The following is a 26583-nucleotide window of genomic DNA, read 5'->3' on the forward strand; positions in this document are numbered from 1 at the left end:
AGAAACAAACAGCTTTTCTACAATCCTGCCGACATAAAGCTAGAAGAAATTCCTTCCCCAAGGACCATTAGTGGCATTTTTCTGACTGCCAGAAAGCCTGTGCCTTTCAAGAAGGTACCCCAGGAGCAGGGACATACTGCTGCAATGGTGCATGGGGCAACTGATCTGAACTTGTCAGACCCAGAAGGAACACGTGTCAGGTTGCCTTATCATGAAAGGAGCCAGCCAGAAGCACAAGATGGTGGCTATCTCAGTGGCTACAAGAGGGGTGGCTAAGGGAGAGCCACTATTGTTAGCTGATGAAGGTGTCCATTACTACTAATAGAAGTACTGGTTTATCAATAAGGAAGTTTAACTTCCGAGCACATATATGCCTGCCTAAAGGTCTTATCTGCAAAATTAGAACTATGCAGTTGGAACAATCTAAATAATCTGTCCTAGCTGTGCAGGGGCACTAGAAAAGTATCAGCAAACTCAGACACCATTTGAGACCAACCTGCAGGAGCACGGCAGGAATTCCAGGAATAGTGGCAGGCTTTGTCTTGCTTCAGTTATTGGATGCTTACATCAAACTCACCTTTTCCTCCCACATTATTCTCCTGGTTTTGTATTCTCTCATCCTCTTTCTCCTGTCCCTTTTCTTTCCTGGGGGGTTGGAACTGCATGATCCTTAAAGTCCCTTCCAACCCAAACCATTCTCAGATTCTGATACACAAAGCATCCAGTAAAATGCAGAGCAATTCTTCCATAGCCTACTGAAACTTTGCGGTGTTCTGAAGTGTAAGTTACTGCATTGTATCATCCAACCAGTTTTGCAGCGAGTATGTCCCATCTTTAGGCTGTTCCCATTAAGTGACCTTTACCGCATCTTCTGCATCTTTGGATGAATCTCACCTTTCTGCCCGTAGTTTCTCAAACAGTACCTCAGGACTCAAGTTTAGAGACACTGAAATAAATGCCATCTTCTCCATACTTCGTAATAAAAAAAGCCATAGGAATTATTTTCCTAAGGAGCAGCTAGGCACGAGTTTCAAGTCAAAACTGCCACTTGGCATTGGACTTGCTCTTAGGGACAACAGAAAATTAAGGTCCCCATCCCCACCCCAATATTTACTTTTTTCTTTGTAAATGTAGTGTAAGCCCCTAAAAACCCATAATTTTTTTTAGCTATGAATACACAGATACCAGACTCAATTCTTTAAAACCAGAGTAAACAGATACCTGACAAACTGTGACTGTTCTTAGGAAGAACACTGCAAAACCAGACACTGGAACGGATGCAGTGTGAGAACAGTTAAGCCTGTGTACGTAGGTGTAAGTAGGGAAAAAGGTGACTGAAGAAATGCTGATATAAAAATACACTTACTCCAAGAAGCACCCAAATCAGTTCCGTCTGTCCAAATGAAGGATCTATCTCCTCTTCAAAGTTGTGTTAAGCATAGATTGGTTATGCAGTAACCAAGTTTTTTGGTGTTGTCCCTTTCAGCTGAACATGACCTATTTTCGTACTTGGACCAGAAAACCCCAGTGTATTCATATACACAGTCACCGCAAATACCTATTTTTCTCACTTGAACTTGGGGTGGATATTGCTTTTCAAGATGCATTTCTACAGAAGCTCTTTGCTAAACTAAGTATTTTTAACTGAAAAGTCTATCTCTTGACAGACTGGCCCTGAATTAGAGTGAAACTTTCTTCAGTGTCCACTACAACACAAAGATTTCAATGGAAAACTGGCTTTAAATTCAGTGGACCGAGGAGAATTTTGGAAGCCTCCCTAGTGTTTTCACCCACCCCCACTGGAAATGGCCAGCAATGACAATCCTGAACTACGGAAGCTTCCCTTACATACACAACAGTAAAACAGTTCAACACAGCTTCTCTCTTAACTGGTCTGTTTCTGTCCAAGAAACACAGTATAGTCATATGTGATATAAATAAGAATACAGTCATTTTGCTGCTTATTGTCCAGGATGTTACCAAACAGTGTCTGAAAGGGGCCATCCAGCTACTATTCCTCATCCAGTGGTACATTCCCCCACCAAAATTCCACGATTACAAGTGATTAGGGAAGTACTATTTTCAGGACAGCTCACAACCTTGAAGTACACAGAATCTTCTATAATCCTGCTTGGTGACATCCAACACTAGTAGGGGTCAAGTTAAGAGACATACTTTAAAATTTATGAGGCTCAATGTAGACTTACGTATCTTCCTTCACTGGGAAGGACCACTACATGAACACATGGTTGCACACCATGGCACACCTAGAAGCTGGGAGGGATGCTTTCATTTCACGTATCAGTTAGGTTAGAAGGGACCTCTTGAGATCACTTAGTCCAGCTCCCTACCCAAGCAGGGCCATCTAAAGCCACTTGCCCAGCACATCCTCAGCCAGGCTCTTGATCTGCATAGGCTCCACAACCTGTGTTTGAACACCCTCATAGTAAGTCTTTCCTTCTGTCCAAATAGAACATCATCTTTCTGATGTGCCCACTGCCTCATCCTGCCAGTGGGCACCACTGAGATGAATCTAGCTGTCTTCATTCCCTCCCATCAGGGTTTTGTACAGACAGGATCTCCCCCTAAGCCTATAAATTAAGGTAACAGCAATCTTCAGGCACATCTCCCACCTCATCCCCAATTTTAGAATAAAAGAGCACCACCAGGTGTTTTACCGCAATGTTGTACTATTTGTTCTTACTATTATTGTATAGAATAAGAACCTCCACCATATTTAACATACACAATGAGGGATTGTATCTTAGCAAGCTACCAGAAGCTCTAACTTACAATTATAAAGTACTCCTACATACTCAGGATGAGCCAAGGACTACCTATTTCACAACAGCAGAAGCACTTGCAAGTGACCTCAGTCAAAAGGTTCAAGTTTAGTAACTGGTGTCATGAACTTCCACCACACTGCTTCACCGGCTGTACCTCAGAAGACATTCTTCCACCAGCAGAAAGTACTGGAAGTACTGGAATGATACTAAAAGTTATCATTCTGCAGTTAAACATTATGTAAACAAAGTTACAAGTTTTCAATATCAACCTAGACATCAGGTATTTAATTAACAGCATCACACACACACTAAACAAAACCAGCAGCTTTTCCTGTGGCCAGACACTCTCACCAGTGAGCAGCTAAAATGCAGTAAATAAAGGTGGCCTTGCCACCCATTCTTCACTCATTCCTTTTATGAAAGGGAATTATCTCAGCCAAGGCAGTCTTCCATAGTGGAGAAGACCTTTTCCTTTCTGCACTAATCAGATACTTCCACATGCACATTGAGTTGGAGCAGAAGACTGGGTGTATGTGCAATTCCCAGCCTACTGAAACTCAAGACGTAAGATTGGTAAATACAAATTCTTGTCAGATCCTTGTCTGTGTTACTTACCTCTAAAAATGAGACTTCCAATGCTCCTGGCAATTCAGGATTTCACACGGCTCTTCTGATGGTTCTACAGAATTCTCATTCTGTGCCAGTTTAAGCACCTATGTCTCATCCACTAGCTCCTAGACACAGGGTGTAGACTGGACAACAAATGTTTGTCCAGTCACTCATTTTGTAGAAGGCAGACCCTAACTACTAGAATATTTAGACTGTGTAAGCTTCCTGAATCAGAGTGCCAGTGCACAAGCAACAATTCTAAGGAATTCAAACATGACTTTGAGATTTATGACTACAAACATTTGATTAAGTGTTTCTGAATCCAGGTTCATCAGCTGTCCTAGTTTTACATCTTCACTGTAATTATAAATATCTCAGAGATTATTAAGACAGTTTTAAAGCAATAGGTAACTGCTCTGTTGGGACCAGTGAGGGTGACCAGATACCGGGGCCAACACTTTAAAGGCAACCGGAATCCCCAGACAAGATAACCATACTGCTGCCTATGTTACACCAGTCAGTTCTCACCAGGACTAGAGGAGGCAAGGGGCACAAACAGCCTTTGGCATTCTTTTGCGTCTTGGATTTGTCCTTGGTTAAAAACAAGCTTGTTTTCCACTTAAAAAGAAAATAAACCTTGACAATCAGTGCTAGAAGCACAATCATGCACATTAGCTATCAGTAAGAGAATGTTTTCCTTCTGTACTTTGAAGTGACTGCACCCTGAATGGCAACTCAGACATGACAGTTCCAGTAAAGTCCAGGTGTGAGACTAAGTTACCCCCATGTAGCAGCTGACATGGAATAAACTCCAAAATAATTAAAAGAAAGCAAACAGGTTTAGTTGTCTGAACAAGGAATTTTAATTTTAGGTCAACTATTGAACTAGGTCAACATCCAGTTCACAATGTCTACAGATAGTGGGCATAGCCAGTCACTACGTTAAGTTTATTGAAGCACCGAGCTCCACACAAGACTGTAAAATACATTTTAAACTACTAGTAAGAAAGCTTCTTCAAGTCAACAATACTATTAAGGGCCAGAGTTTAAGGACTAAGTTTTCACCTTCCAAGCTATTTTAAGACAGCCAATCATTTGCATAAGCAAACCAAACTGCTACATACTGAAACACAGAGCAGCAACGGTATTGAACAATTCCTGTAAATAATTCAAGGATACATTGAAACAGTATGGGTAAATTGTAATTTTTTTATTGGAAAACAAATATACAACTTGGAATGGATTTGAGGCAAATCGTGCCAGAAGCAGATTTTTTTAAAATAAGTGGCTAAACAAAGTTTAAAAAGCATAGTAACAAGAGGAGAAAATGTTTTCTGGTACAGGACCAGCAGTACAAAAAAAACTTGTGTACGAGTACCTGGATAAATCACCCGTTTTGCATTAGTGCAACTTAAGTTTCATATTGTTGACTGTCAATCGTCCACAACGTTAAGACTCCACATTTCAACAACATGTTACAGGTATGGCCACAAACAAGTTACTGTGAAGCAAGCCAGGAGAATGATTTTTTTTTACAGTGCATTAGCCACATGTATATATACTATTCACATGGTTTTATCCTGCAGTTAGCTGCAAGAGTCCTTATCCTCCATCACAGAAAGCAGAATAAGCTCCTTTATATACCAGAGAAATAGAACCAGCATGTCGCTTTAACTAAGTAATTGCTAATGCATGGTAAACCCTAGCTTACTTTATGTAACTTGTATCACTAGTCATACCTACATCTCCTAAAGAAAGCTACTTTTTTTAAAAACAGATAACCCAGATGTTCCCTCAGTTAACCAACTCCATCTAACTTCAGATGTGCAGAAGGGCTTAAATATCCAGAGTAAGCCACATGCAACATTTGTTACTTAGATCAATTTTCCAAAAATCAGAACAATGACAGTAAGATAAAGGAGAAAAACATGGAGGAATGGCCTTCTAATTACTATACATGCATATTCTTTTGACAGTAAGGGAAAAACCTTTTACAGATAAGTTACAAACAGAGAAAAGGCAAATAAACAATTTTGTACAAGAAATTTAACACATTCTGTACAACGTCTTCACTTCGCTGTCATCATTTGTACAAACTCTGCAAAAGGAAAGAATTGCATGAGTTATTCAGAGAAAAATCTGAACTGCAAGATCTGAGAAGTGACCTCCCTTACTAGTGCTAACATTTTCAATACTACACTTTCAGTTATATTCGAAAGAGCATCTTCAAGACAATACCCTTATCCACCAATCACCTCTTAAACTCCTATTTTTAATGGCAAAATGCCTCTACTTTTATCAAAAAGAGCTGGTCCCTTAGCAAACTGGAGAACTGCCTTACTTCCAAAAACAGAACTTTACAGGGTCCTCCTGCCCACTGACTTACAGACAGGGACAAGATACCTAAGAATGACTAAGATCAGTGGAAACTGTGCTTAAGTGTCCATCAATTAAATAGGTGTACAATGACCAAGACACCGCAGAGGTTTCCATTTTTTTTGTTTTTCAAAGCAGAATAGCACACGTGTTCCTCTCTCACCTGGCCAGCTTTAAGCAACTGAATCATTGTTTATTCAGAGCAAAATGAAAGTTAGATCCCACAAAATAGGATTTTTCACTTATCTTGCTGAACCATAATTTTAGGTTCAGTAACAGAAAGAAACCAGGAATCTAAGAGGAGTTAACTGGTTGCTGAAGTTTCAAAAGAGCAATTGGAAAGAAGAGGGATGTCTGCCCTCTCTAGTATCAGCCTGTGAACAGTCTATCTGCAAGTACAGTTATGAGGCAGCAGCCTTGTTCATAAAAATGCCTTTCACTTGCAGATGAGTGCTCATCCTGAGGCCACAACCAGAAAAGGCCTTAAAAGGAAACCACACCTACCCCTCAGGAACAGTAAATGTATTGCCTGAACACACCCCAGCTCCATTCTGTAAGATGTTCAGAAAGTTAAAATGAAACCAAGCCTAGTCCTTCTGAGCTGCAAGTAATTGTCTAACACAGCTCCTCCTGCTTGCATGACTTCATTCAAGTTTCAATACCAGGAAGAAAGGAGGAAATGAAAATAAGCAAATGCTGCAGCCAATTTGTGTGAAATCATTTAATAAGTCTCCTGTGTATTTTATGAGCCTTCCCCCCTTGAATTGGTAATTTTAAGAGAATTAATGAAAAATGAGTGACTTCCTACATTCAAATCAATGCTCATTAGTGAACAAAACAGTATGTGAACATCTCAGCTAGCTTCCTTATTCTAATGTCATCAGACATCATTAGATTTAGACAGTTATTTCTTACACAGCTGAATAGTTATTTTTTGCCTTTGGCACAAAGGTATTAATGCACTCAAGCTTAAAGCTATTCAGAGGTACAAAATGTACAAACTAAAAGACATTTGCTTAAAGGAACACTAAGCGTTGCGAATATCTCATCTGAACATTGCCCTGTTTAAATTTGGGGTGGCTATCAACATCAACACAATCACTGGCATGGAAAGTGCTACACAAAAAGAATGTGTTAACAACTCCTTACCTTCATAGTTTACTTGACCATCACCATCAATGTCTGCTTCCCTAATCATTTCATCAACTTCTTCATCTGTTAGCTTCTCTCCGAGATTTGTCATCACATGACGGAGTTCTGCAGCACTAATGTAACCATTGCCATCCTGGGAGGAGAAAGGGAAGACTGGAATAGACTTGCCTATGGCCTAGCAACTGAACTGTAAGTTAAGAATATTGCAGAGCAAGTGGGCATTAAGGAGTTAACACAGCTTTAGACACAAGCACCTGCACAAAGCAAATAAAAGCTGTAAGCATACCTTCGGTATTTTTCAGGATCTTAAGTCTTAAAAAGACATTTTAAAAACAACTTATCCAATCCATTCTACTCTGGCTGTCCTATCCAAGGCATGTTTAGATCACCGACAAAGCAATCAGCACCTTCTGCAGCTTTTTTAGGTGACAGATGCCTATTCACAGTCATGTGACTGACTGGTTCCAGCACCATTTCTTACAACACAGGCTACTTCTCATTCACCTGATTCACGGCAGACAGCACAAAGCCACAAGGCCTTCAGAAACCACTTCTATGTGCAACATCCTAGTTGGGACACTAGATATTGAAGCACTGATATTATGAAAGAGAACCATTTTACGGGTATTTAAACAATTTCCCTGCCATTCTTGTAAAACTATTTTGTATCATAGCGACTGCTTAATAGTATCACCCACTATCACGATGATTCCTTTGACCCTCAGGTGACCAGAGTAGACTTGAACTTCAGGGTTTTTAGGTAACCTACAGGTTCTAGATCACAGGATTGCAGATACCTCTCAATTCAGTGAGGAAGCTCCTTAGAACTCACTGAGTCTTCATAAGAAATATTTAAGGAAAATGTTTTAGTACCTTGTCAAACACACGGAACGCTTCTCTAATTTCTTCTTCACTATCTGTATCCTTCATTTTTCTTGCCATCATTGTCAGAAACTCTGGAAAGTCAATTGTGCCATTGCCTGCAAGATAGTCACTTTGTTAATAAAAACAAGTTTTAGACACTTTACTGCATTATTTATTAGTAAAATCTTACCATCAGCATCTACTTCATTGATCATATCCTGTAGCTCTGCTTCTGTGGGGTTCTGACCGAGCGATCTCATCACTGTCCCCAACTCCTTTGTAGTTATAGTACCATCACCATCCTTGTCAAATAGTGAAAAAGCTTCTTTGAATTCTGTACAACAACAACAAAAAAAAAAAGAGTTAACCCCTTCAGCTTTGAAAGGGTGAGTTTATTTAACCATGTAAGAATCCACTGCTGCTTATTGTAAATTACAGAACTCTGTCATTCTCTTCAGAAAAATCTCAATATACTGCTCAGTCTGGTTTAATTGTAATGCCAATATGGAAGCACCAGCATCTGGAAAACCACCTGCCAGTCTAATCAACCAAATTTTGACCTAAGTAAGATGGGAAGCTCACCCATTTCACAAGCACTCTGATCAATCTCAAACAAGGTAACTAATACAAAGCCAGAAGGAATAGCTATCTACAACTAGAATGATCCATGTCCTTGGTAGGAACTGTTTGTCTCACAAGGAAACATGAGATTACAGAATCATAAATTACTCTGAGAAAGCTGAAAACCAGTACTTAAAATACAACTGCTACAGGTGCCTAGCACTTCTATTACTAATAAATCAATGGGAAAAGCTATAATCAGACCCAACTAAAACCAAATTCTCATTATAACTCAGTTCTTCTGGCCTTGACACCTGAACAACATATACTACATGAAGCTGTAAGGACCTGCACCGTAGGTATTAACCTTTGGCCATAGCTAGCTACAAGGGAACTTCTTCCAGCCTTCTCTCCCAATGGGCTTCTGCAGTTTTTCAGCCTCTTTATGCATACAACTCCAGTCATCTGATCAAGGAGGAAAGCCACTGGTGTGTCTTAGTTTCTGAAAGGCTGATTAGAAAACTACATCAGTCCTACTGTATCCTGAAACAGCCTTCACAGAACTAGTAAAAAAAAAAAAAAAACAAACTGTTGTAAGACTGCTTAACTGCATTTCCATGCTACCTCTTAACCCCCTATAATGGCTGTACTGTAGCCAGCAATACTAATACAAGCATAACATGTTTAATTGTCCAGCCCAAAAATGGGAGTTGGTTTTAATCCATGCCATCTGTTTCTCTTTGGCCACAGACCTTAAACTTGCTCACTGGACTGTAATAGCTCATATAAAAGTTAAAACATGAAAAACATAGCTGTTCTCTTGTATAGTTCAGATACTTTTACAGCTTTCAAGTTATCTGAGATCATGCCTCTGGAGAAGTTGTTAGCTCAAGGGTGCTCCTGCATCAAAAATACTTCCAAGAATTAATTTTTCAAATTTCCCAGCAGCCAGCTTTCCAGATGGTGGGTTTCCCAGACCAGGATTAGTCACAGTAAAAGCTGTGTTTTCACATGAACTACATGAAGTCCTACTTCATCCATTTCATACCCTGAAACACTTGAGGTGAGTACAAGCTGGCAAGTGTTAAAAACACAACTACAAAAATAGGCTTTTTATAGTTCATGAATGCAGCTATAATACCAGAGCCATGGTTGAGTCCCATCCAGGAAAAAAAACTCTTCTACATCTAACAGCCTGAAGTGTTCCAAAAGCCAACTCCCACTGTTTAGCACATTAGAATCAGAGCAAGGCTAACACAGGACCAGATTAAATAGTTTCAAGCCAGTATTGTATAACCACAAAGCAGAAACAGGCTTACCCTAACAGGCAGCTATAACCTGTGCCTACAGTAGCTTCCAAACAGTCTTTGGGATTAGTTTCAGTTAGCTCAGGCAACAAATAGATTTACCAGGAGTAAAGCTTTACACCAAGGAAGAACAGGCTTTTAGGTCAAGCCTAGTAGAGAAGTTTGTAGTCTATCACAGAAGAAGGACCTCGCAAGGGGAACACCGACTCTTTATCGAGAGTCAGATACTAAAGTGTAATCCTAAATGTTCAGCTGTTAACCACTTCATCCTACTTGAAGATCAACTGTCACTAAAACAAAGCCTTCACAGTATTGCAATGACCCTGCCTAGAAAAAGTAGCAATTTTTATGCAAAAATCAGAAGACTTGCTTTCGACAATGCAGGCAGCGGTGTATCCTAACCATCTTAGGTGAATCATTTAAAGGACAACTCTTCACCTTTTACTCGAAGATGCATTAGGCTGAGAAATAACCATAAAGACTGTAAAGCAAGTCAAAGATCAACAGCATACTCCTGTTTGAAATGCTGAATTGAGTTATGAACACAATTAGAATACCTCTTCAACTACATCTAGGGACCACCTCCAGTAATCAGAACAAAGGAGTAACAACCTATACAGATAGAGTTTAGACTATAACAACCTAGCATAGCTTTGGAGGATTTACAGCAATGGCCAGTGAAGGCAGCTATGAAACACTAACGCTTAGTGAGAGACTCAGTTCTGGCTTCTGCAACATAGGATTATAAGTCACACCTCCCACACCCTAAACATCTTATCACTCCATGCAGCATTTAAAGCAAATCCTCCCTCTATTCAACACTCCTCCATAGCAAGCTGCAAATGAAAATTCTCTTGTATCCTAGATAAGGCTAACCTGCCAGAAACCCAAGGACAGTGCTGGCAGAAAACCGGCCTACAAAGCTTCAGCCTTCCTTCTGAGAATTGCACTGCACTAAGACTACTTCTAGGCTAAACAAAAGAAAGGCAGGTCCAACAGAATGTGACCTCTAACACCCTAGCTCAAAATGTTCTATTTAACAATAGCTTCTGAGGCATGCCTGTACCACATCACCTTTCCAGATGAAGTGGCAGCCTTCAGTGACCTAATATGTTCATTGAACCAGAACGACCATTTCCACCCTCATACAGTTTAGCCAGCTATGTCTGGAACTTTTATAGGAGAATGTCAATTGTTTTCTTCACAGCTACCAGGAGCTCAACACTTGAACACAACTATTTCTACTATGAAATAAATTCTAAGTCACTCTTGTGGTTAGATTCCCAACTGAGAACCACAACACACTAGGAACAAACACCATACATAGGCCTACTTGTTGTTCACTGCCCATTTAGACATTTGAGATTAGGGGAAGGAGTATAGTTCACTAGACTAGGTGCTCTGGGACAAAGCATCTTTACAGTCACACCCCCACAACCACCCACATCAAGTGGCTCTGACCTGTATAGCTTTTTTAATACAACACTTAACCAAAGGGATACCCATCTGACTTGGCAACTAACTCTTACTGGATGAGGCTGCAGCTAGCATTGACACTAGGCTTTCAAAACAGTCTTTCATATGAACAAAACCTGGGAAGTCTTTCATCCCTATCTATATAAAGGAAAGGACCTTCTGGCCTGTATGACCGATGAATTCCAAAGGATGTAAGAACTGGAATCTTAAAACAGCTGTAATTCTGGTTTTCAGAGGTTGTTTTAAGCATAGAAACAGCTGCTTTTATTAGTTTGGCCTATTATTTAAGAAAAGAAGTATTGTCTCTACCTTGTAGCACCCACTTTTAACTCAAAAGCTAGGCATCTTCAGCTTAGTTGAAATGGAATGGTAAGGGGGCTCAAGCTTGTAAAACCAGTCTCTGTAAAACACAATCTGTACCTGTGATTGTTTTCCCATACAAGACACTGGCCTTCAACAGCTGAACTAAGCAGACTGCTTGGACACCTGCAACCAAACCCTTCCTAAGCAGTACTCAGGGTGGTTCCCCCAGTAGACCAGTTCATGTCTTCATACCATAGGTTTATGGTTTACCTGATGACACATTTGCTTCATGAAATACTACAGTCAAACTGGAAGCGGCAGGCCATTTTACACTGGATATAAAGTTACACTCTTTTCACACAGATGAAAACCCTCTATTCCCCTATGACAAGCCTATTAATACTTTTGGCTCTGAAAAATGTACCATCATTACTGAATAGCTAACATTTGCACTAATCCCAAGGTGGTGTTAATAAGCTTCCTGTTTATATTCCGTAATCAGCTACATCAACTAATCAAGCATCTACAGTTACAAACTGAAACAATGAACCATTACAGAAGAGACAGCAGTGACAGTTGATAAAAGCCTGCTCTAACTAAACTGATCACAAACCCCTTAAGATATGTAGGCCACTTACACACACAAAATAATCTTCAGTTGAACTAGATTTGGCTTGTGTTTACTCATAAGACAATACCATGGCAACAAATAAATAGACTAAGGACTTTCCACAGTACCATAATTAGTCTCCTATGAATTAAAGCAAGCTTGTGAAGTCTAAAAGCTAAAGAATGTTCTTACACTTCAAATATGGCAATTATGTTGAAAACAAACTAGCTCATTATGACACTTCTGTTTAATACCGTGCCTTCAAGAGTTACACCACAGTTAAATAACACTACCTCTTAGAGGCTGTTATTTGTATGTGTGACCTAGTACTATTAGATTAGCAGACCCCTAACACCATCTAAAATCTTTTCACATGACAGTTATGCACACCAAGACTTTCTAGTATTAACACTACACACTTGTCAGGTCAAAAACCCTGAAGTTTTTTTTTGAATGTCCATGGCAAGGCCTAATTCTGCATTACCAGCTTTTAAGTCACATCAATTACTAAAGTTGAGATCAGTCTTCAGAGAGCAGTGACAGATACTAGTTTGTGCAGCCGGCATGAGTAGGAGACAACAACCAAATTTTAGCCACTAGCAGACAGTTGTCAGTGCACACACATAAATGATTGTTAAGAGGCAAATACTAAGACACGAGATATGCATATTTATTCAAGCATTTCAAACCAAGTGCCAGAGCATTAGAACAGTGCACAGAACACTTGCATCCAAGCCCACAGTGCAGTTCCAAATATGGAATATCAAGAAATCAGTCTCTGCTGTCATCAAAAACAGCCACACTGAAACATGCCTGACAGAGGAGACTGAAAAGTAAATTATTTTTGCCTTCTGCTGGAAGAGCACTCCAGATTACAAGTCTTCACCAGACTCCTCCCATCCCTTTCAGTTTGCAGTAGACAGGCCTTTAAAACTTGAGACAAATGGATATATTCCACAATACTTCCTCAGTTCCTAAGAAAGCTAAATATCTTGTGTAACACAGACTGTCACTGGATTAAGAGATGTACCAGGTCAAGCAGGAGTATCAACACAGCGTATAAAAACCTCACCTGCAATCTGCTCTTCTGTCAGTTGATCAGCCTGCAAGGAAAGAGAATATCATTATAATTGTAGCAAAAGTTCAAGGCAAAATAAGGCACGGAATTCTGAATATGGTAGCTGCTCTTCAGCACTTATCTGTAGCATTCTGAAATAGCTCTAATGAGCACAGCTCAAAAGTCATGCTTGCTTGCCAAGTAAGAACTGGCAGCCTGTCCTCATTTCCTGACCCTGCAGTATCTCATACACTCAAATAATAGATTAACATGTGTACCAAGCAACACCAGCAAAAACTCAAAGCACCAAGTCCCTCTATACAAGTTTTAAACTCATTAACACAGCAGCCTAGTGGTAGTTGTACTTTGGTAAACTTCACTTTTAGACCAAAAGTGTTTAGCACTAAGTAATGTGACAGTAACCCCTAAATCCCAAATTCAAGGCTGACTATTCTCTTCTGCTAAGTTAAAATGCCATAATTAGAAAGATGTACTCTTCTCTAAAATTAAATCATCCCTTGATTAACATGAAGCTTCATGTCCAAGACCTGACCATGAAAAAAAAAAACAACTCTATATAATCAGTACTAGTAGCTTAAGTCCAAACTGGTAATTTCAATGCATTTGTCATATGGATGTCTAGACTTTCTTCAGAGCATTGTGTACTGACTGAAGTAGCATCAGGTAGTTTACAGGATCACTAGAGAAAATTTCAGTGGTGCAAGACATGCAATTGCTTTATCAGTTAATTACCCCCTTGTTTATACCTCATTTTGCTTCATCACTGAAAAGTTTTGAATCAACTGGATTTGACAGCAATAAAAAAAAAACCCAAAAACAACCCTCAGTCTCCAAGGCCAAACCCAAGATGGGCTTCACTCTTAAAAGAGAACACAGGTGTTTCAGAACTGTAGAAATACTTTCCCTAGGCTTTCAAGTTAGCAGATTCATCAAATTCTGGATAGCTTCAGTTCAGTTGCAGTAACCAGGCCATAGATATTCTTCAAGGAAGCTCCTTGAGCTCGTTATCCCATAGCACTCCATGGAAGAGTCAAAAACAACCACTTTAAAAAATACAGAAGATATATGCTTACTGCCAAAGTGCAACACCACTTTTTTAGTTTTATTCCTGTTGTGATCACTTCAAGAACCTTTTTAAGATTACTTCAATATTGACAGCTAGAAAGGTTTTCAGTTACTAGCTGTGCCCACCAAGGTCTCTACCCACATTAGCCATCTTCCAATGAAGTAATTCAGAAAATATATATATACCAACTGCTTTTTTTACCATTTGAATTTTTATATTGCTTAGCAACTTAGACATTACCAGCTCCTGGCTACTCTTCCTGCAATAGAAGTGAACCAAGCTGCTCAAGAAACCATGTAAGAGCTAAACTACTCTTGCACAGTACCACGCATGCAGTACAGCAACAGCCCAAGGTAAAGGCTATGATAAGGGATTTCTCAGACTGTTCACGGTTCACCTAAGAATCAAGACCACAGTACTGAGTAATTTTTTAAAAGAGCAGCCAATGGATATTTGCAGCTATAGACTCCACCTGTCCCGATTTCAGTAGCTGTAGAAATTATTCATACACAGGTTCAATACTGGTTTAAAAAAAATAACCAAACAAAAAAAAAAAATCAAAACCCAAACTGAGATAGCTTAGGGCAGTAGCAACAGTGCTGAGAACATCACCAACTCAACATTAGTCTGAGATGGAAGCATTCTGCTGGGCACTTAACAGAAGCCTAGCAGATTTTTGCTCATCTGGAGCACAGACTCACTCATACCTTTGCATGTTATTTACATTTTTATTGCTTGAGTGAAGAGGATGATGTGCTACATTTCTGTAGGCTATTTATATCCACAGAAAGCTGTAGATCAGATTTAAGTAGCAAGAACCAAGTTTACATAGGTCAGTACTTATGAGTTACCAAGTTGAGTCACATACTGTTTTATATACAGACATGACATTAAGCAGTGTTTAAGATGTTAGGTGTTCCTGAACTCTTCCTCTCTAACTTCCAGCAACTTAAAACATCCTATAGCCACTAACCATAAATTTGGTTAAGCTTAGTCAGTACCTTTAAAGAGGTACAGTGCTTGAGAACACACTGCTTATTAGAAGCCACAGGTATAGGGCAGTTGCAAGATAAGCTAGGAGGTGGGGCAAGGTTGAACAAACACCATCTGTACTCTACAGTGCTAGGCTCTGCAGGGACTGCTGCGCAACAGCAGTAAAAGGCGGAGCCAGCAAGGCTGCCAGATCACTCCCTCCTATGCCACTCAGGTGGAGGGCTATCAGCCCAGGTCCACGCTACTGGGGACTTCTAGAGGGAACTCCTGGAGTTATTTATCCTGAGCTTAAGGTAAACACTCATGCATTACATGTGGCAGTATGCACAACTCCAGCGATGCAACCACCTTCAGAAACTAACAGATCATAACTGGAACCTGCCCCTATGCTGGAGTTTTGACATGCCCCTTACTACAGTCAAGATCCACCTGAAAACCTCCTCTGGTGAAGACAGGAAACCCATCACAGCTTTGACACGGCATTCTCCAATTCATATTGCGGCACTTTCATTTTCACTGCAGTGGCTCCCATCCCCCCACCCCCGGATTGTGTTGAGGGCCTGACAAAGACTCTTAGCCTGCTAGGAAAAAAGGGGAGCTGTTGTGCTGCAGCAGTTTCAGTGGCACATGCAGCCTCTAGAGGTAGTGTTCCATTACAGTCGTGGCTGCTATGCTGTAATCAGTTTGGAAGATCCTCAAGAGAGCTGACTAACACTGCCTGATAGAGAGCTATCAGCACATCACAGAACAGACAACACTGTCTCCCTCCAAAACATGGCATTTTGATACATTTCACAGGTATCTGATCTGAATGGAGAGTTCTGTTCTTCCAACATTAAGAATGAGAACTAAACAGACTAGCATATAAGGGCCAAAAGAGTAGGTTAGCTTATTCTAGGAGCAAATCATCCTGCTTTATCTAGCATGTGTGGTGTTGGACAACATATATTCACAGGTTTAGCCAGTCTGGTCTGTTCAGATGAACTATAACCACAGTCAAAGTGTCACTGTGCCTCCTGGACACACCCATTTTTTATATAGACCTTGGTTGAAGATACTCCATTTTTGGTTCTGTACAGACTATGATTACATGCAGTAAGAGGCTTTTGCTGCTAGATTCACCTATTTTTTTCCCTTTACAGTTTGGTGTACAGGTTTATAATTCAAGCAGAAGAATAGATTCAGGATTCTGTTTACCTGATTTCTTTGCCCAGAGAGAGCACTTAAAAAAGATATACTTAATTTCTAGGCGCCCATCGTTCACATTACACAACGCAAATTGACAGTGATCTGATTCTTTTAAAGCATACATACATTCCCATGTAATGAATGAAAAGGCAATTCCACTCAACTGCATCTTCTCTTAAAGAGATTAAGCAATTGGTCATTGGTGTTGCTTTTGCGACAGAACTGTTCTTTTTTGTACGTGTTTCAGTATCCACGTTTTAATTAAAAAAAAATCGCTAAACTTATATCCATTAGACCGAATTTGAAACAACTCTCCAATTCCACAGAACATATTTTATTTCGACACTTGATTTAAATCCTAAACAAACGTATTGCTAGGAAAAATAAACTGTGCTTGACCAAGAAAATGTCCACCGCAATGCCCAAAACGGGAAGCCAAAGCTGTAAAAAAGCCCCCATAATTCCTTGTTCAACAGAGCCGCCGACAGCAAGGCGTTATCATGAAATCGGCAGGAGAAAGCGGCTCCAACGTGAGCTGACAACAGGTCTAGCAAGGAAGGAGATGGTGCAGTGAGGCAGCCTGCCCCTCATCATCATGCTGCTCAGAAGCTGCAGGGCTCCGCATTGCATTATTACCAGGCGCAACACACCTCGCTAGCGAGCCAGACATCTTAGGCGCTCGCAGCAGCCGTTGCCGCGCCGCTGGCTCCCCAGCCCCATTCAGCCGCACACGCCGGCTTGCCAGGGGAGGGAAAGGGGGGAAGAGGAAGCGATAAGGAAGCGGAGCTGGTGCCATCGTGGCAAGCTTCTTCCCCCCTCGCGGATCTCCTCCCAGGAGGAACCGTTATCTGCCGCTCCCCCCCGCCCCCCAACCGACACACGCCCCGACAAAGCGTCATGGCGCTCGGACCGAGTGGCAGTTTGAATTTTGAATCCGCACCAACGCCCCTGGGCGGGAAAGGGACTCGGGCGGGATCCGGACACCGCCACCACCGCTTCTTCCAACGCACACAGCGCCTCCGAGCGGGACCCCCCGCCCCAGCCCGCTCACACTGCAGGGCTGCGCCCAACGGCCGCAGCGACGGACGCATTCACCCCTACCCCCCCCCCCATTATACAGGCAACCTCGCCCCATACCGACCAAACCACTTACCCCTCTCCTTCCCCCCACCCTTCAGCCACAAGCACTCGCATCCCCCTGCCCCACACACCGAGCTCCGGACAAACACCCGCAAAGCCCTACCGCGCCCCCACACCTAGGGACTCACCATGGTGGCCCGGCCTGGCTGTGGGGTGTGGTGGAAGCTAACGGCTGCACGGGGCTCACGAACAACCAGCCCGCTCAACGGCTCGCCTCACACTGAGCCCTGCCTGCCCGCCAGCAGTGCCTCATAAACCTCCTCACAGCCCGCCTGGATCGCTCCGCGCCGCTCCCTCCCCCCTCCTCTTTTCCTCTGCGGGGAGCAGAGCTGAGAAAGAAGTCCCGGCTGTTCGCGCTCATCTGGGCACGACCCCCCCCCCCCCCCGTACCCCGAGCGCATCCCCTTTCTGCCCCCAAACCCCCATGCCCAGCGCAGGAAGAGGCACGGTGAGGGAAAGGGAGGGACTGCGCTTGTAAATTGGAGAGGGAGTGGGGGGGATGTGCCAGGGGGGTCAGGCTGAGGAACTATTTTTCCAAGCGGAAGAGAATCTTAGAAAAAAATACCGATGAGTGCAGAGCCTCCAGAAGGAGGGCGCTGATTGGTGGATTCGTACCTGCAATGCGTCACTTGGACATGCACAGTCTGCGTTGCGAAGCGGTTACCCTGCCCCCCGCCCGCAGTGCGTGAGGCCCGGCCCGGCGCGGCCCGTGGGGTGCCGGCGCTCTGCCCGCCCGGCTGCCTGCTCCCCGCTCCCCGCAGCGGCAGCCACCGGGTGTGCCGGGCGGGCAGAGCGCCTGAGGAGCGGCGGCGGCCGCCGCAGAGGGCTTGTGGAGGGAAAGGGGGAGCAGGGCGGGCTCCCCTCCTCCATCAACCTTCTTCCATCACCTCCTTCCGCAGCCGCGCTGGGTGCGTTCGGTGCTCCCCGGAGCGCACCTGAGGAACATCGCCGAGAGCGCGCTGGCAGAACGCTGCGCTCCGGCAAAGCCTCACCCGCAGGGTTGTAAACGAGACCCGCTCCGCATCCAGCGGAGGCCGGGAGCGCTCCCACTTCGAGCCGCAGGCCGGAGGCGCATCGTTGTTGGTAGAATTGTTTAATAGAATGGATCCTCTGCGGGGAGCCACGCACAGGCTGGGCTTGTGCCCGGGGACAGATGGACAGGGACTCTGAGCCGAAATCACATTTGTCCAAATGCATCTTACCAGGGGTTTCTCCAAAAGGGATTTGGGCAAATGGCTCCAGGCAACGTTTCCAAACTTGTATTTTCCAAGGCATATAGTGTGCAAAACCCCAACAGATTATTGAGCAAAGAGCTGTGATGTTGCTGAGTTCAGTGAAAGCAGGCCTACCTGTCCTCTCTGAAACTCACCCACAACACTTGCTTTGGGACTGTAAATGTATTATTAAACCTGGGGACAGGTCTGAGTTTTCTGGCCCAAGTTGGACTGCAAATTACCTGTAAGGTTACAATAAAAATTACCTGCTTCCGTATCTACTTCAAGAATCACTTAATTGATATTTATATGGTACTTTTTATACCTCTCTACTCACCACTAGACAAACCAGAGCAATGGTTCTCACTACACACTAAGGAGGTTTCTCTCATCTCTTTTGGTTTGTAGGCCATATAAATAGGATGTGCTTGGGAGGGGACTGGCACACATGAACTCCTAACAAGAACCTGTGACTTCTTCCCTCTGAATATGAATTGAAATTCTCAGGCCTGCTCTGTGTGTTGAGGTAATCTTGTGTCCACTGAGTTCAGGAACAAAGGAAGAAGAAACAGAACAAGACCTATTTATTCCTTAAAATAACCAGAGACCCCTTCATCAAGCCCGGTGCCTCATCTTCTCTACCTCACTCTGTGACCATAGGGAATACAGAAAGCAGCATCATGTACTTAAATTTGGCCTTCAGCCTCAAAATCTGCAGTTACTATTTCGTGACACATTAGGTTTTTAGGCCTCCATTCTGCTCAAGTATATTTATAGACCACAAATTAAGCACATCTAAACTATTGTCTTTTAAACCCTGATAACATGTTTTCAACGTGTAATATATACTTGGATGAACAAAATACACTTCGGAGAAAGCAGTAAGTGCCAAGGTTATTTCTATGCACGCCTCCTTGTCTCGCAATACGAACTAGGAGCAAATCCCCACCTAAGGCCATGCTGTGCTCAGTGCACATCAATGGAGCATCAAGATGGCTTCGAGCAGTTTTACTCCTCCCCATCAGTTCAGTTTTAAGGATTGCTCTGATGATCCCAACTTCTTTACAGTTCCAGAAGTGTGAATCACTGCAGACAAGTTCTTGACCAAAAAAAAAGGTGTCACCTGCTCTACATTTGGGATAAAAGCAGCATAGCACGGCTCAGGGTGCATGCATGTCGCACCCTCCAATCTGGAGTGGAGCAGAGTGCTGGTGCATCTGCGGGGAGCAAAACCATCTCCTGTGGAGACGTTTGCTTGAGTCCCGGCAACAGAACACCCACATGTGCTTGGTGTTGGGCCTGGTTTGCCAAGCCCTTTCCTTGGCGGCCATCCTTTATCCTCACAGCATCACAGAGAGCTTTACAACCTGGGTTGCTCAGGTGCCAAGGCTCAAGGAATCCGTTGAATGAGGTATAGAAACATATCTCTGAGGCAGGTCCTGAGAGATTTGATGGGAATTACGTGGAAGGGCTGTACTGAGACAGCGTGTTCTGCCTGAGTCCTGTACCTGGAGTTTGTCACTGGCTGTCTCAGGAGCGCAGAGGCTGTAGGAAATGAGGCCCGCAGCATAAATAAAATGTAGGCTCCATAATTATGGCCTATGGGTTTGGCAAGGAGCAGGGACTTGCGAATGCGAGAATTTCAGGTCCCAGAGAACCTGAGCACCATATTGTTTATTTCTTTATATGTCAATTAAAGTATTGGGTTTCTGTAATATATTAAATTCTCCACATTCTTTTTAATTACATTCCGTTTTCTCTAAAGATAGAAGAAGTGGTCATTCAGAGCATCCTTTCTCTGCTGTATGTTTCTCATGCCCCCTTGTTCCTTGAGCTCCTTCTCTCCCCTTTTCCTGTTCTTATGTGTCTCCTTTTTTCCATCTGCATTTTCCTCCAGCAGCACCCATTTCCTGTGGGTTTCATCACCACCCCCACCCTGCTTCCATCTGTTGAAGAGATCAGCCACGAAGTTAACTTGCAATTACACTACCAGTGAAATTACACCAACACTTACAGCGGCATTACTAAGCATTAAAGTGAACACCCCAGTGAAATTAATGGCAGAGAGGGGAATTCACCCCTCTCACAAACAGGTTGTCAGCACTCTCTGGTGGGTAAATGGCAGCTTCTCAGGTATATTGAGGCCAGGGTCCTCTCTGGGTGGTGTAGAGAGGCAGGATTGCTTTCCAGCAGCCTAGCTGACACTGCAGCCTGCACATATCATGGGAGGCAGAGAAATACATCAAATGACCACCCGCAGCTGCGGGCTGCAACTCTGACACCTTTAACAGAGCAGTAATGTGGATTGACTGTAATTTCTCTGTAGCAATGGTCCAGTATAGCTCTGCCAACTCAGACATTTTAACATGATAATTTCTCTCTCAGGTATGTAATTTAATAGATACGTCAATGTTTGTGCACTGTGCTCCCCCCCCAAGCCTCTCAGAAACATAGCCTCCTAAAAGTCCAGTTTCAGGACTGGGACAGCAAATTAGAAAAGCAGTGAGTTACAAGATAAAATGAGCTGTATAAGCCAGCAATTTTCACAGTTACTGTATGTGGTATATTTAATACTGTGTAAATTCACCTTATCCTATTGTTTTAATAATGCCTCAGTGGATTGTGTGGACCAATGTGTACAGCGTGCTCCGCAGTGGTATAAAACTCTATAGCTGCCTCCTCAAGTTTTGCTATGTCATTTCTGTGTAGAGTACAATAATAATTTGAACAACCTAATTAGAAATTAGTTGCGAATTTTGTAAGTGAATTTCTGAGGCAAGAAGAAAAAAGTTCTCTGATTGCAGCATGTACAAAAACTTAGCATTTAACTAAGTGCTACATACAGAAAGGAAATAGCTCATAGCTGGGGTTTGCGTAAGGGTCTAATTTTTCTCAGCTTTGTCTGTAATAGGGAACCTGTCACCCTGAGAAAGGCCTTTATTCCCAATTCCACCTTTATGGGGATAAAATCTAGGGTGTAAATCAATATTTAGCCACCCAAATGTACTTGGAAGGCCCACTCAGCCCTCAGGAAAGGAAAAACTTTGCTGTGTGCAAAATTTTAAGGTGCTAAATGAGACATCCCTGTACGTGGTATCCTGAGAGCATCTATTGATCAAACAACCCAGAATGCTGATAACTGGGAGGAACTGGGATGGCTGGTCATCCAGCTACCCTCACCTCATCTGCATGGCAGCAGCAGTGAGGAAAATACAGAGGTTTGTTGACTGTGCCTCTAATACAGACATGGCTGTGGGAATAGCTGCGTCTTTTCCTTGAGTATTGAAAGCCTTGCCCTGTCCTTTGTGCCTTATCCCTGAAGCACTCACACCTGGACTACATAGTGCCTGTAAATCACTGGGATGGCACTTTTTTCTCTATGGAATAGGGCAGGGTATGTCTCCCACTGCTGTTTCTGTAGAAGTGAATAGACAAGAGCACTGCAAAGTCCAGGTCTCAGGGAGAAAGGACTGCATCAAATGCTTTCAGAATACTACATTTCGTAGCTGTGTCTATGCTGTGCAGGATGCAGGCATATCCAAATTGGCAGTTAAGTAACTTGGATAGGGCTAACAAGGCAGCTCTAGCAGTGTGGTGCTTAATGCAAACTGCCAGACCCACTCAAGAAGCCATTCAGGTTTGGAGCTAGTGGATACAGAGCTCTATTGTGGGGATTACGTGGCTCCCCTGCTCAAGGCTAGATGTAGTAAAGCTGATTCAGGTGACCTAAAGCTGAGTCTTTTAACTTCATTGTGAGCATTCACTAAAATGAAACAAGATGGGAGAGTCCTAAAAATTAGGTAAGTGCACTCACATAAAACAGAGAGGATGGAGGAAGACGTGAGATGTAATCATGGGCTCTAGACTAGGATTAAGAGTAGAAAGCCAGTGGGATTCTCAGTCTTTGGTTGTTTTTTGTGGTTTGTCTTGTTTTGGTTTAAGAGATAAACAACTGCTTCCATTTTAAGAGGGTTTCTGATAGCACGCTGTCCATAAATTTGCAGCATTTTCTGGAGTCCTGTGAGGAAAACATAGCTCTAGGTGTTTGTATCACTCATTCGGGAAGATGAGAAGGCAAACTGGGCAGGGGCAGTAGGAGATCCCTTTTCTAACCTATGTTCTTGAAGTACAAGAATAGATGGCCCTCAACAGTAATCGTGAGCAAACTTGTTTTTTTCTGTGTTTCATTTAGTAAAATACCTCAGTGGGAGGGAAACCATAAAAACCGTATTTGCTCCAAGGTAACAGAAATGCCACAGTCATCATCTGTAGTACAGTCCTGTTTTCCAGGACCTGGAAATAATAATGTAACACTCACAAGAAGTAGCATAAAGTCCAGGAAACTGCAGCCTGTATTCCAGTGTCCTCAGATTCTGCAAAGCCTTCTCCTTCCTTTGACAGGCCGTAAGAGAAAGTCTTCAAGAGACACTTGCACTTCCACATATGGACCACAAGCCTTCATCTGTGAGAACCACCACATGACTGAGAAAGTACTGGCAAATGTGCAGTGCTTAGGATTTTGCTATTTTCAGTGGGAAAACACATACACAATATGCTTATTCACCAACCAGACTGTGTCATTGTTATGGGTTGGTTTCGGTTTGCCCGAAGCCAAGGCCACGAAATATAGAGTGAAGTACAATGGAATGAATAAACTTGACAAAATGCATCCAAGCAACTGTTTAAACGTCCCTATCTGTGGAGATCTAGGAAGACAGTGGTCAAGGAGGAACTTGGTAATTCTCCCTTTTGGTGGGAAGAGATGGATAGAAGAAAAACATGCTTTTCCAGGTCTAAAGACAGTTGGGTTTGGTGGCTTTCTACATGGGAAATTTCTTTCCTAACGGATTTTTTCTTTATTAGCAAACAAATAACAGAATAATAGCTAACTCCTATTAAAAAATAACTGGGGGTGGCAAAGCAGTGCTTATAATAGAGTTACTGCTGCAACCTTAATTAGGGCGCAGTGCCAAATACCTCTGAGATCACAAGCAAAGCAATGTGATGGTGCTTTCCCATTACCTTTTTCTGGGGGGACTGAAATGCCACAAAATATTTGGCATACTTCCTGTTGGGAACCGGGGCATATGGGACTGATTTATCACGGAAGGCAAGAGGAGTTTGTTTAAAATGAGAGCAGGTAGACAGACAACTGCAGGAACTCGAGGTTAAAATATGTTTGAATTTTCTAAAGCCAGCAAAGGATGAAGCACTTACCAACTATAACATTTCAGATATAATATAGAATCTGACTGGACTCAGCTAAATGTAGTATATCTGCTTCCTTCTTCTCAGCCAAATAGACATTGTTTCATCTAAACCAAAACTGCTCTGGCAATACAAACCATGTCATTTAGTCTTGTGCTCCAAGGTCCTGAGCGTTTAAAGTGGTCTTTGTCTACATACTGGCCAGCTGAAGAGCCCCACCTCTATTGAGGTCGGTAGGCGTTTCACAGGCTTCCTTTCAGTGGGTGACATCCTGAGCATCTTATTCACTTTTTCCTCTATCTGTACCCAGGCATGCTTTCAGAGGAGTCCATCCACATCAGGGCTGACTAAATACTGAGCAAACAGTTCAGAATTTGGCTGTCTTTTATAAATAATGATTCAAAGGTTTGATTTAGCTACAGATGAGCCTGAGCCACAAAAACTGCATCTGGCTCCTAAGTGTGTCAACTCCCATGGCAGAGATTTTCCTTCCCAGCCAAAGCTTGGCCTGAAAGTTCATGGAGAAAGACAAACTGTGAATCAGAAGCCTGTACCGGTGCTCTGGGTGACCTGCGTACCAAGATAGCCTGCAGCCACTTGCCAGCTTGCCATTGACCTTTTATCTGCATAAATAGTCGTGACCTTTGGGCTGCTCAAATTAGTGCTAGCTGCTCGAGCAGTCAAGTATCACAACCCTGTTCTGCTCAGGCCGCATCTCTTTGCCTCTATAACCACTCGCTCCTCGCTGAGCGATGGAGGTAGGACAGGGAGCAGGGCAGCTTTCTTACCTCTGTGGACATCCTCTGCCTTGGAGGAAATCCACCACTGGCTGGGTAGGACCATAGTAAATCCTCCCTATGTTGATTGAGCGACACAGAGAAGACCCAGTGAAGAAGCTGACAAGCTGCCTTCAGATTGACACGTTTCAATGAGACACAATAAACCATCACCTTCGCTCTTGCTGTAATCTATCATCCCCTCTCATTATCTTTCATTACATTTTAAAGAAGTCCTAACAGAATTTTAAAATCAAAAGCAATAAATTGTTACCAAAATAGTTGTTCTTTTGCTAAGCATCAAATTGAGTTGTTTTGCTTAAAAACTGTAGATCAGTAAACCACAGATCTCATTTTAAAACATAATCTACTTTTTATTCAGTGGACTGTATGCTGCATAGGGTTTAATGCCCATTATATTCTCAGTAGACTAGAGCCAGCATGCTCTCTCATGTAAACAAACATTTAGTCCTATTTCAGAATGCATCATTTGTGTCCCTGAGACCGCAGCAGTTTAAGTTATTTTTGGAAATAGGTATTTGGACAGTTTTCCAAGCACAGTTTTTTCCAATTGTTTAGGAAAGATCCTTTGGTTGTTTAAATAACAGTATTGAGTGGGCTGAGGGCAGGGGGGTGAGTGATGAAGGGTGGTATACTTCACAATGAGGGTGCTGAGGGGCTGGCACAGGGTGCCCAGAGAAGCTGTGGATGCCCCATCCCTGGCAGTGTTCAAGGCCAGGTTGGATGGGCCTGGAGCAACCTGGTCTAGTGGAAGGTGTCCATGACAAGGGCTTGGAGCTGGATGAGCTTTAAGGTCCCTTCAAACCCAAACCGTTCTCTGATTCTGTACATTCTGAAGACATTTTAGAACCAAGGAAGACTGTCAGGCAGGTAATGAGATAGCCAGTCACTAATATCTATGGTTTTCCAACTAAACTTGAGGGAGCTGTCCCACAAGGAAGAGTGGGAGCTGGATGCTGAAGCACATACCTGCCGCCTTTGACAGCTGTGTTGGAAGGAAGCTAGTTGTTCTGCTGCATCAAGTCCTTCAGCTCTGCATCAGTGTCTAACTGACAGCAGCTGGGGTGAACTGGATTTCACCCCATGTTTCAGGAATACCTCCTTGCTGTAAGGGCTGCAGTGCCACCCCTAAGGTCCTTGGTCAGTCACCCAAAAAGCACGAGTCCTGCCTCTCTCCCAGGAGGATGATCTGGACAAGGGCCACAAGCTCTGAGAATGCATCAGGAGGGTGCAGGACCTGCAGATGTGTCTTAAGCTATGCAGTTGGAATGGGTGCAAGAGAGGATGAGGGCTTCTTGCTCCTATTTGTGAGCAGTTGAACAGAAGCAAGACCCTGTGACTCTCAAGTCCATTTTCCAAATCACAGCATCTCCCTTTTCAGTTATACCTAAGAACAGGCATTGATGTTTCACCAGAGAAGCCAATAAAGGAAGGGCTGGTCCACAGCCTTCTCCTCTGCAGCCTTCTCCTCTGCAGCCACTGAGTCCCTTACATGCAAGCTGCATTACAGCTGCAGAGAGGAAAAAATGTGGGCTACCCTTGCTGAAACATTGGCAGCACATCACTGTTTACAACTGGAATTCTTGCTGCCTGCTTTTACCAATGACAACTTAGGACAGGAATAGGAAACTTCACATGATGATGAGGTCAACCTTTTTTCGCTTGTCCGGTGCCCCCAGACGAGCACAAAGCTGCTGAGTTATGATGGCTTGCAGAAAAATGAGCTTGAGCCACGATTTTGAGCTGGCTCTTTGGTGTTATCTTTTACAGCGCTCCCAACAGCGTGCTCCTTTGAAACTTCTAAAAGCAATTTGCTTTGCTTTCATTTGTTCCTCGTTTCAGCTCTCCCTTCTCA

At 43.0% G+C, this 26583-nt stretch overlaps 1 protein-coding gene and 1 long non-coding RNA gene across 2 annotated transcripts in view; one reads left to right on the forward strand and one right to left on the reverse strand.

Annotated features, from left to right (window-relative positions):
* The window catches only part of LOC133219725 (uncharacterized), a 167161-nt gene that overhangs the window by 37554 nt on the left and 103024 nt on the right, over nucleotides 1–26583 (forward strand). The gene's annotated exons all lie outside the window — the stretch shown is intronic.
* On the reverse strand, nucleotides 4591–17761 carry CALM2 (calmodulin 2). Its single transcript, XM_061367230.1, has 6 exons — nucleotides 17638–17761; nucleotides 13117–13147; nucleotides 7978–8121; nucleotides 7797–7903; nucleotides 6921–7056; nucleotides 4591–5493 (listed from the first exon to the last, which is right to left on the reverse strand). Exons 1-6 carry the CDS (start codon nucleotides 17638–17640, stop codon nucleotides 5465–5467), a joined length of 450 nt encoding a protein of 149 aa, XP_061223214.1. The 5' UTR covers nucleotides 17641–17761; the 3' UTR covers nucleotides 4591–5464.

Source organism: Neopsephotus bourkii, unplaced genomic scaffold (genome assembly GCF_033783945.1).
Source record: "Neopsephotus bourkii isolate Nb327-2 ecotype Australia unplaced genomic scaffold, CSIRO-AGI_Nbou_v1 NB_1373, whole genome shotgun sequence".
In the NCBI taxonomy this organism is placed as follows: Eukaryota; Metazoa; Chordata; class Aves; order Psittaciformes; family Psittacidae; genus Neopsephotus; species Neopsephotus bourkii.

What these genes read in the sequence shown, in the direction of transcription:
- CALM2 (XM_061367230.1), bottom strand. An exon ending in GACAGAAGAGCAGATTGCAG is followed by an intron (nt 8,122 to 13,116) that starts GTGAGGTTTTTA and finishes GTTGTTGTACAG; the next exon opens with AATTCAAAGAAGCTTTTTCA. An exon ending in CGTTCCGTGTGTTTGACAAG is followed by an intron (nt 7,057 to 7,796) that starts GTACTAAAACAT and finishes TTCTCCTCCCAG; the next exon opens with GATGGCAATGGTTACATTAG.